General features: G+C 37.1%; 1 protein-coding gene across 1 annotated transcript; it reads right to left on the bottom strand.

Moving 5' to 3' along the window:
- Positions 1-1,367: 1,367 nt before the first annotated feature.
- Positions 1,368-10,463, bottom strand: LOC113696248 (probable LRR receptor-like serine/threonine-protein kinase At1g67720). The gene is made up of 15 exons (XM_072052086.1): positions 9,933-10,463; positions 7,762-8,293; positions 7,099-7,604; positions 6,763-6,895; positions 6,503-6,574; positions 6,359-6,427; positions 6,017-6,088; positions 5,856-5,924; positions 5,067-5,221; positions 4,739-4,980; positions 4,228-4,354; positions 4,088-4,156; positions 3,810-3,996; positions 2,485-2,620; positions 1,368-2,115 (listed from the first exon to the last, which is right to left on the bottom strand). Exons 1-15 carry the CDS (start codon positions 10,030-10,032, stop codon positions 1,777-1,779), a joined length of 2,808 nt encoding a protein of 935 aa, XP_071908187.1. The 5' UTR covers positions 10,033-10,463; the 3' UTR covers positions 1,368-1,776.
- Between the last annotated feature and the right edge of the window lie 1,645 nt (positions 10,464-12,108).

Raw genomic sequence — 12,108 nt, 5'->3', positions numbered from 1 at the left:
CGGCGATTAAAGTACTACTAGTCTACTACTACTAATGTAGTGTACAGTGTACTGCCCCATCCTCTTTGTCTTTGGCCTCTATCTTCTTCTGATTCATAACACGTGTACGAGGCGTTGGTTCCGGTGCGGTCCGCCATCGCCCTGTGCCTTCAGACGTTGTCGTTTTCTCCATTTCCTTCTTATTGAACTTTCTCTCCACCAATATTTGGGACTTTTTGCTTGTTTGTAGCGCGGATTTTTTTTTCCTTTTCTACATTCATTTTCAGGTCTAGGATTGTAATCGAGTTCGAGTAGTTTGATGGACCCTAACGAGTCGAATTCGAATATTCAGTAGCAAGACTCGAAAATTCATCGAAGCCTATCTAGGGTTTTTTAATTTTAATTTTTAATATATTATTATGAAATTATCCTTGTACCCACAAGAGTTGTTGAATTTACGAAATGTTTAAAATTGTATGAAATTTTTTGATGGATAATAATGTCTTTTCACTCAATTTTTGTAAAAAAATAAAATAAAATTCTCAAATCTTCTTGATTCGAGTTCGATAAGGCTCGCTTTGACTCGAACCCATGCAATCGATCTTGAGTTCCACGAGAAATGTATCGAGTTCAAACTCCAGTACCCCAAAACAAGAAAAAAGATACCCCCAAAAAAGGAAAATAGAGTACATAAATAATAATAACAATAACAATACTCATAAATAAAATAAGGATCCGTCTATTTGGTGTCCTAGCACAAAAAATGTTGCAGTTCAGCGGACGGATGGTAATCTAAAGCATTAATAATGGATATACCTTCCTCTTTGAGTGCGTTCATTTGGCACCAAATAGAGAAAACAATAAATAAAATAAAGAGACGAAAAATCAACAAGCTGCAAGGACCAAGGAATAGCAGCCTGGTCACTAAGAGAGAGATCATCAGGGAACAAAGATCAAGACCTGGCAGAGGCAGTGAGATTATGCATGGTCAAGGCAGCAAGGAAAGAATGGAGGAAAATCAACATAAGGTTTGAAAATAAAAACATGATGGCACAGTTCCAAAGAGGGAAAGCATGGAATATAGCGTTAGATGTCATTTTAGAGGATGTCAAGCAAATGTCATTATGGTTTCGAATGTGCTCTTTTGGAAGATTGAATGAAGACAATGATAGCTTATGCTATAGCTTGAGCAAAATTGCTCTGTTGAATTTTTGTGATTTGGAGTGGAATTATGCCACTTTGTAGTGCTAAATGCACTCTTGTAAAGATAGGAGCCTTTGCTCCAAAAGTGTAAAACTTTCTCAAGTTATAAAATTCTATCGTTTCGGAAAAAAAAAAAGCAAGGACTATGACCTCCATGATACATCTCACATGGCTGCTACTACAACTTTTCAGGTTCAGGGTCAGTTTCACCATTTAAATCATCACAGTTTAACCAGGCAAGAATACACAGAGCCAGCAGCATTTGGCATGCGACACACTACTTGGTGTCCATTCTGGCCTTCCCGATAGTGTCATAGTGATACGGAGTCAGCATCTCCACCCCAAAAAAGGGGAGGAAAAAACACTTCAATAATCCACTGGGTACAGTCCGCCAATCTTGCTCTGCTAATACAATGACCAATATTTGGAATAAATTGAGTAGCTAACTCATAATCTACACAGCCCACATATGTACTGCCATTAAGTACTACTAAACGAAGCCGAGGAGAAACTCAGAATATTCTATCGCTCCGGATAAATTCGAGCTATCCCGAAAAAATGGGAAATAGGGCGAGACTTGTGAGTAGACAAATCCTATCTAGCAGTTGGCCGTGCAATGGACTCATCAATTGATAAGTAATGCTCACTTGCACCCAAGTCCAGAGAACCCCCCAAGTTTAAGGAAGAATGAATAGATTGCCTGGATATATCATCTGAGCTACCTTCCCTGATTGCTTCTGCACCTCTTTCAATCGATATTGCATCTTGGATCTCCTTAATAACTTCTGAAATAGGGGGCCTCATGCTCCCGTGGGGTTGGACACACATCAAAGCTTTCTCAGCTATCTTCCACATTGATTGGATGTCATATTCGTTATGCAATGAGGGGTCAATGATCCCTTGGATATCTCCACTCTCGATGTGTAACTTCGCCTGAGATGGTGCAACAAGATAGTCAAACAGCTAATTCTGATTGCACTTTGAATAAAAATGGACAACAAAGAGATTTACACAGATTAGTCCTCTAAGGACCATTTTGTCAAATCTGGAATCTCGTTAAAAAAAGAAATAGAGATGAAACCCGTAAAGAAGTAAAAACCATTATAGCTAATTTCTTTATTAGCGGGAATAAATGCGGATTCAGGAACATTGTTCGTTCTGATAAACAGCAATTGCTATATCGTATAATATGCTCAAATATAATCTCACTACAGCAACGTCGAACCTCAGGTAATGAATCAGGAAACTTCGAGGTGCTTTATCAATTTCATAACTAGTACTGTTATTGTCAACTGATCTTACCCATTGGACTATATTGCGACAGTGCATACCAAAGCTTTCATTTGAAATTGCCTCTTGACCAGATATTAGCTCCAGTAGAATGACCCCGAAACTATAGACATCACTCTTGTCCGTCAACTGCTGGGAGATATAATACCTGCATAAGATTGGTGGAATGTAAGAAGTCATGCTTGAAATATAAGCATAAGACAAACTATCTTCAAAGTCTTTCACATACAAACAGAAGAAATATAGAGGAAGAACTTTTGAAATGCCTAATTAGGGGTAGCAGCATGCTGCAAATACCAATCATGCCATTCTTAGGAATATCATCTTTGGTAAAGAAAGGATAAGTAGACACTGTGCAATCACTTTTTCTTTTTTGGATTTTCTTCCAATCACATCTCCTATGTGTGACTTTAAAAATTTTCAGGTTAAGGGAAAGCTCAGCAGATAAATGTAATTGACAAGATCTTTTGTTTTAATCTTGCATCAAGTCACTTGACTCTTTTGTCTTTATCTACAGATGTCCTTTTCCCAGTAACCTGTGAAGACCCCAGCTTCTCAATTTCTCTTAAGTCACAATGTTTACTGCCATTAAATGTGAAAGATAGTTGCAAATTTGGGGACGACAAATTCAACTGTTCAGCTGATTTAAGTTGCCAGTTCATGGGCATGTAGTTGTAACAGAATTCTTGGCTTAGAGAGTTGGTGTTCAAGTTAAGATTGCATAGAGTTAATAGTCTTGTGCATATTGATCTAGTGTCCTACATTGTTTCCATCACCCCCGCCCCCCAAAAAACCAAAAAAAAATTGAAAAAAAAAACCCACCTTATAACCCTTTACAGGAGCTCACCAAACAATTACTGGGAAAATGCTTGAAGTCAACTCTTTTTATATTTCATAGGAAGTAGACAAAGACCATCAGTCCTATAAATGAAGATTATCTGGGACCTTCAGCAAGTAGAGATGACCAGGTGGATGATATAGCAACAGACTCACTTCTTAGGCAGGACATAAGAGCTCATAATATCTATAACTAGTGAACTAGATCATATGCCAAGCATCCAAAATCTTGGATAAAAAGTCCACTCCCATAAATGCCCTGGAAAGTCCCATTTGGTTGCTAATTAAGGCATAATCCAGATTTCATGAATGTATGCTGTCAGCATGTGAACTCTAGAGCAATAGACTTGATGAAAGAGGACATGCAATGATTAAAAGTGAAAGACTAATAATGACAAAATTGGAAGTTCAATCACCAATTTGTTCGACCATATAGTTTATGAGATCTTGCACTTTATTAGCCAATCAAAGAAGATTATGGTCTAGGACAAAAGTCATACTCAGGATCTAGATAGCCAACAGTTCCTCGAACAATGCTTGACACGTGGGAAGCTCCATCTACGGCAAGTTTTGAGAGACCAAAATCCGAAACCTTTGCTCGCATGTCCTTGTCAAGGAGGATATTGCTGGTCTTTACATCCCTATGAATGATGGATGGAGTACACCCAGTATGAAGGTACTCAATCCCTGAGACAAGCATAACCGTTTTGACTTGTTATTCTAACCTAACGAGGACCAAGCCTGTCAATTTAAAACGATTCATATTTAGCATACTCACCTTTAGCAGCATCTTCAGCAATCTCAAGGCGCTTAATCCAACTGATCCTTCTTTCATGTGTTATAGGCCCTACCAGGTGTTACAAGTGATTAAACATGCCAAAATGAACAACTTTGTATCAGAAAAATAACAGACTTTACCATAGAGATGTTCCTTTAGAGTCCCGTTATGCATGAACTCGTATACAAGTATACTTTTCCCTTCTTCTTGGCAATATCCAAGAAACTGTACAAGATTCCTGTGATGTATCCTCGAAAGAAGAGCCACCTAAGCCATATATGAGCATGGGATTTTCGCGAAATTGTAGGTAATGCAGCCAAAAAGAAATTTATCATTGTAAGAAGAATAATTAATTAAAAATGAAACAAAGTTGATAAACTTGTGACTGGAAGCAAAAAAGTTGATAAAACTGTGCATTAGAAAAATTTAGAATAAGTTCTTCAAAAGTAATTTGTGTTTGCGAAGCAATATCATTACTCCTGTTTCTTCTGTATTCCAATAGTTGTCATCTTTTCCCCAGGGGAAGAAAAGGAAACCACCACGTCTCTGGTGCTACTATCTTCATTTTTTACAAACAGATTTTGGTAAATAAACTAGAAGGCAAAAGCCACTGTCACCAACAGTAAATGAATCCCAATTCAAGAGAATTACCTCATTCGAAAATTCTCGTTTGCCCTGGAAGGAGTTATTTGTGAGAACTTTCACGGCAATTTCCTTCCCTTCCTTGAGTTTCCCGTAATACACAACTCCAAAGCCTCCTGAGCCGACTTTCCTCTCAAAGTTCCTTGTTGCATCTTCAAGCTCAGACAAAGTGAAGTAATGAGCAACTTCAGATGCAGCATCACCCAATGAGGAGACAACTCTTTGACCAGGTAAACGATGTTCATGCTGGTCTGCAAATAGATTCACAAATTTCTCATGAGCAAGCAATGTTCTCATGCCTAAAAAGAACTAGATAATTCATAATCTTCCATCTAACCTTGATTTGCATAATTTTTATTTCCTTTCTGCATCAATAAGCAAGAGATAATAGTGGCGAGCAGCAGTGCTGCAGCACCAACTGATGATCCAATAATGATTTTCTTATGATTTCCTGCACTGCCTCCTTTATGAAGACCAATGTTCCCAGTATAGCTGAAAGCATTGCGGTACAAAGACCATATAAAAGGAGAATTTCAGAAACAGAATGCTCAGATAAACGGGGATACAGATATATATCATGCTAGTTCAATTTAAGTCAAATCCAACACAAGATATTAAATTGCCACTACCTAAAGCTATGATATACCATTGAACATTAGCATCATCCCATTAACATGTCTATTAAAATGAAGCTGGGCTTTTATCATCTGCATGTCTTGAAGAGCCTACTTGTTCATGGATATTGGTCAGCTTAAAACATTAAAATAAAGGCATAAATGGCTTTTAACCTTCCAATTTCCAAACATGTCATGATTCATGATTTATGATGGCATTTGATCTACAATAAGTTAATAGCACCATTTTCTATCTTATCTAATTTGCAGGCATGAAAATTCCACCACCAAAAACTTGGAAGGTAAATAAAAGGTCAGAAAATGTTCACGCCAAAATTTATGTAATCGTTCTTAATTATTACTACTACAGCATATTAATCAGAGATTTATTTGAATAAGGACCGACTAGATGACCACAGATGTCACTTGCATAAGGCAATTGCCTCACAAGACGTGGAGATATTAATTATCTAAGCGAAACAAGGAACAGAGGGGGGAAAATGAACACCCACTTTAAGATCAGACCCCTGTTCAGAAGATTTGACGGGATAGTCCCAGATAACTCATTGTCCTGCACATACCTGAAAGAGTTAAAACGACCATGATGTACATAATAAACCTTTGACAGACAAGAAAAGGAAAAGTCAAAGCAAAGTACACGTATCAAACTTACAGTTCTCTTAAATTCGGTAAACCTCCCAAGGAGGAAGGCAGCCCTCCAGTCAACTGATTGTTCTCAAGATGTCTGCAAAATTTCCAAAATTGCAAAATAATTAAGCCAACAGGAGTTAAAGCACTGAATCTCATCATTCCTGAAATACCAGAAGAAATCACTATAAGCAACACCATTTATAGATGACTTCCCCACTTGAACTATAAATGCACATGCGCTGGTATAACACAAGTGCATGCCTTTATACATGAGACAATAATAACTTGCATGTGGGGAAAAAAGAAAATATATTCCCTACAACCCCTATTCTTCTGACAAAAACAGAAAAGAGAGAGGATTTACATTGTCTTCAAGTTTGGGCATCCAGAAAAATCAGGAATTGTACCAGAAAATGAATTTCCATCAAGCCATCTGCAAGAAGAAGTTAAAAGGTATGATGATACAGACCATAGGAACAGATACAAATGTTTCTTAGCTGAAACTTACAATTCAACTAAGCCGCTCAATTTTGTTAACTCTAAAGGGATAATTCCAGTCAAGTTCTTCCTCGACAATTTGCTGCAAAAACAGATATTAAGGTTAGCTGACAAATCACTGACTTACTTTTTCGAATGGTTTCAGGTCATGACATGAAACAATACATTTGACAATATTATCATCAACACAGGGCACAAGATATATCATCAACAACACAAGGTCCAAAAAACAAACACCAGAAAGTGAAAGGAAAACCAACAGAACTGTACATGGATGTTATTTTAGGCTGAGGATCTGTGTTACATTGGATCCAGGACCATGTGGTCGGTAAGCATGGGTCACCACCTTCTTGTGCCCAATCAGCAGTAGAGTAAGCTGAGATTATACCAGCAACAAGTTGTCCTGTAATTCATGCAGATAGGTATGAAAACTGCATTATTAGCATTTTCACAAAATAAATCTAGAAAGGAAGGACTTAAACTCAGCCAGCAATTTCAACAGCCCTGAATCCTCCCTCATTGTAAATGGAGCTACGCGGGCCAAACTGTATGCTATTCCGTGAAAGGAGATAATGAATTGAATTATATTCAAAAATATCATTTTACCATCCAAAGAGCCATCGCTTTTCTTCAGATACTTATTTATTTCTAATGCATTCAGGAGGGGCCCCATTGTAGAATCGGACGTCTTTCCAAATCTGAATGATAAGACAAAGGGAAGCGATATGTTGAAGTATCCAGGTTCATATAAACGATATTTCCCCGAGGCATTCTCTTCAATATTGACAATAGCCTTGCTGAGATCAGGATTTCCAGGTAACACTAGCCTGAATTTTCTGGTAGCAGTTGGAGCCAAATCTTCAATTTCTGCAAAATAGGTGAATGCCCATCCAAAACCAGGAAAACCGTCCAGATTCAACCGATATGTGAGTGACCCATTTCTTCCAACTACAGCTGTCTGCATCACTTTCTCAGGTGGTCTTTCACCAGAGCTAACATAAATTGGCATTCGAGTAGATACCTTTTCAGTACCAGGTGCAACATCAACTAGATAGTTGGCTTTTCGCACAGTATCAGATTCCCATATCCTGTCAAATGGATCATGAGGATACCTGATGGGTAAAAGGGGGAAATATAAGTATCAGTACTGAGCAAAGACTTCGATTTCTAATTGCATGGCAATTTTGACAGAAAGTAAAGACCATAGCTATCCTGTCAAGAACATTTCAATCTACTGCAACCAAAATCCAGAAAAAGAGGGAGGCATACCTGATTGGAGTATCACCATCAGCACCAAAATTTATTCTTGCAGAAACACTTAAAAAGAACTCGTTCTCAAATTGGGTCATATAAATTGAACCATTAAATTGTCGGAGCTCAAGGGTCGAAATAAATGGCTGCCCAGTGGTAGCATTAGACAAACAGACGCTAATGGTGGGTTCAGTAGCAAGAAATATTAACTCTTGATATTCTATAGTGCTAGCATCTGAAATAACCACCGTAGCCCAGCGTGTAGCCCCTAGTGAAATATCAAACTTTGGATACACGTTGTTGTGGTCAAAGTTTCCATACAAGAAGCTTGCTCTTAAAAGGTATCTGGTCCTACTCATAACATTAAGTGTGTAACAATACTTTCTGTTATCCGCAGGAAAATATCTCAAAGTCATATATTGAGTTCTTTGCTCATTTGCAACAGATATATTAGCTCTTCCTCCGCTGATCATCTGACCATCAGGAGTCCACAGGAGACCAAGTTCATCTGTGAAGTTACCTTTGCCTCCGCAGTCCAAACTTAAAAAACCTGATCCACAGGGCCACATCAGTCAGAACCATATGATCAACTGCTACTTTTATCACAGAATTTAAAAGAGCACTCCAATAACATAAAATATATGGCTAATTTCTTCTGCAGAAGCACCAAAACCTAGAAGATGAAGGTAATTCTGAACATTATCAAGTAAATTTCATAACTAGATTTTCACAACAAACCCCACAGATTATTATTCACCACAAATAGGATGTTTTGGGAAGAAAATAGGGTGCTATTGTTGCCTTAATTCGCCAGAACAAACAGTTTCAAGGATTCTATGGTATTCAAGTACTGAAGACACAGTAGAGGGATCAAACTGTGTATGAGCTGTGCTTCACGAATCATCCATTAGGCTGATGCAACAAAAGGAAGCACAGAAAGGATAAACTTTGTCTTTCTCAGTTCTTTTCCCAACCATATATTTCTGCCAACTTGCTTGGGCCCTTGGACTTTAAGCGTTCAAATCAGAAGACAGTAAACTAGTTGAAATAAGTTCAGAGAGAAATGTGTAATAGACTGATCACTAAAGATGGGAAAAACTCCTAACCACGACTTAAACTTTCATAACTTGCTCATCTCTTCCAAAAGATCCACCAAGAGATTCAGTTTAGAAGTTGATTAGCTGCAGAATGATGGTTCTTGCAACCAAGAATTCAAATCCATATAGCTTAGCCAAAATCGTACACAAACTAGGACTTTTGAAGGCCCAAGTTAAGTCGATTCTTGACTCTCTATCACTAAACTTGCAACTCCGTTGCCAACTGAAGTTGCCATATACTACAGCATTGGCAAGAGTTCCGCTAATTAATGAAAAATGCATATTAACTACTTAAGATTTGAAAGCCTACTAAATATCCCCATTTACCAGTGTTTATTAGATATCCTAATCCTTTTACTCCCTGAATGGAACGAAAGTTATCAGCACAGGCAATCTGCACGATTTTACCTTCGGTTTGAAGTGATTAAAACAAAAAAAAATTCAACCGTCACCAACTGCTTCTGAATCTACCCCTTTTTCAGGGAGCAGGTTTAACACCCACTAAACCCTCTATATAAAACTTCAGACTACATAATCACATTGAACCCATTTCACATAATATGAACTTTCACTCTGACTTATCATTAAAGGCGTTTATCCAATAGCTCTGCCCACAGCGATCACCTAAAACCAAATGTTTTCCAACCCCCCCCCCCCCCCAACCCGAAAAAAAAAAAAAAAAAAAAACATTCGTTCCTCTAGAAATTTTATTAGGTTCTTTTCTTCTAAATTTCCTTTTGGTACTACAAAACCCATGATTATTATCATCCCAAAAAGGGAAGTCAAATTCTTAGAATTAAATCCACCAACACAAAGTAAATATAAATCATGTTAATACGGAAAATTTAATATGAAAGCACACGCCTACTCAATTTTAAATAAAGCAATTCGTATGGTTACACAGGAATCCTGTCAATAGTAGACAACATTAACGACGACTAGTTTGCAAAAGAATTAAAATATAAAAAAAAAATTAATGACGAATGGAGCATGAAAAGTACTATTTATTTTCAAGACCAAAACGCATCTCCACAAACTCCCAAATATAATCACCCATGAACGACGCACAGAGATAGAGAGGGAGAGAGGAACCTGGCATCTGGGCTTTGGCTACATCCATGAGAAGTGGAAAAGCCAACGAGAGGAAAAGAAAATAGTAGCAGCAGCAGCAGTAGCATTTATGAGTCACCATTATTGCTTTGCTTCCTTCGTTTTCAGTGGATAATAAGCAGAAGACTGCACCGAGAGATTATAGTAGAACTAGCATACCAGTCAGTATGGGAAAGAAACTTAGCTGAACGGACGGCCAAATTTAGCGTGTACTGACTGCTACGAGAGCCAGCAACCAAGTTGACGATTGATGGGGAAAAAAATAATAAAAAATAAAAAATAAAAGGCTGCTAAGTTATGAAGCGAAGAAGGCGATTAACGTCTTGCGAGTGGGGATTGACACTTTAATTGGTCACCAGGAGAAAAATATTGGTGACCAGTGACCGAGCACGTTACATAATTTAATATAAATGTTTGTCGTTAAGAAATGTTTCTAATTGAGTACCAAAATATCAGAGTGGAGAGAAAAAGGGACGGGTTCTGGTATTCTTTCTATCCCCCCTTGTCTTTTCTCTCTTTTTTTGAGTGGAATAACTGTGGATTCGAGTTCTTGATTTGGAGGAGGAAGTGGCATTCTGGTCGCCGGAAATTTGAGGGCACTAACCATCATTAATTATATATATATATATATATCTTAAAAATTTTATAATTATTTCAATTCAATTCATCTCGTACTATTATTATATGAATTAATCTTTTCTACACCGATAATGTCAGTGTGTACATTATCACGTACTATTATTATATGAATTAATTTTTTCTACATCGATAATGTCAGTATATACACTATCAGTATATATAAAATGTACTCTTATTATATATATAATAAAATACGAGTTTAGTTAACGAGTGCTCAATTTCTTAGCGAAAATTAAATAAAGAAGTGTTAAAATGCAAAGGAAGAGTTTAAGTATGTATGCACCGTGTAACAAAGAAACTTTAGTTTCGTTTTTTTTTTTAATATATTTTAAAGGAGGAAATGGGGCAAGTGAAAAGTTAATAAAGAAGAATCATAAAGGGTCCCACAAGACGGGAAAGTTCACGTTAAGTTGGACTCCCTGGGACAGCGCAGGATGATCGGAAATGGTAAAAGGACGAGATTCGGCCTGTGGGCCCCCAGTAACTGCTAACAAACATACGTCTTCTCTCACTCCTGTCATGATTCATCCTCATTCTCCCGGTCTTCCATTCCTGCGTTTCTCCGCTGGTCAATTCTCGGTGGTCTGAGGGAGCAGGAGAAGTTCACGCTCGTCTACAGCAGTATTTGCACGCGTTGCCATTCCAGCTTCCAAGCCCTGTAGTGTGTTTTACTATCTTAGATAGAGTTTTAAAATGACTCAAATTCCCTCTATGTTTTGATAATACATATGCAGTATAATAAATTTTATTCCTGTTACGCATAAATCATTAATATTAATTTCGAGTTTTGGAACAGTCTTTTGCAAAAAAGATTGTCACAGTTCAAGGAAAAGACTTTTTAATATTTCTTTAAAATTGCGATGGTGACTAATCAAAAAATACTTCAACATATGTGTTTAATTATGTTATCTGGACTTAATGCTTATAGAAGTTTTTTTTTTCTTTTTACTTGATAACATGTATTTTTAGGGGGAGGGATGGGTTGGATGGTATGGGGGGAAGGAGCGTAAGTGAGAGGTCTCGAGTTCGAGTCCTCCCACTTACACTAAAAAAAAAGAGAAAATCGTCCAAAACGTCTCTCACATTTTGTAAAATAACTTTTTTCGTCTCTCACTTTTAAAAGTATAATTTTATATCCCTTACATATTCACATTGAACAAATTTAGTTCCTAACTAGGTTTCCGATCATTTTTTGGCCGGAATCCATCATGTGCAAGGCATGTGATCATTTTTTAAGGGTAAATTTGTCAAATTATATTTTGCATAATCTCATCTATAGTTCTCCACATTTTATAAAATAAATTTTTTCGTCCCTCATATTTTATAAAATGATTTTTTTCATCCCTCACATTTCAAAAAATGAATTTCTCTATCCCTCATATTTCAAAAAATGAATTTTTTATTTCTCACTAATTATGGAGGGAGAGAGTGTAAGTGAGAGGTTTCGGGTTTGAGACCTCCCACTTACACTTAAAAAAATATATTTTTGAATTTTTATAAAAAATTATTCCTTCTTTTG

Source organism: Coffea arabica, chromosome 6c (assembly GCF_036785885.1).
Source record: "Coffea arabica cultivar ET-39 chromosome 6c, Coffea Arabica ET-39 HiFi, whole genome shotgun sequence".
Classification (NCBI taxonomy): Eukaryota; Viridiplantae; Streptophyta; class Magnoliopsida; order Gentianales; family Rubiaceae; genus Coffea; species Coffea arabica.
This window is presented reverse-complemented; position numbering and strand designations above follow the sequence as displayed.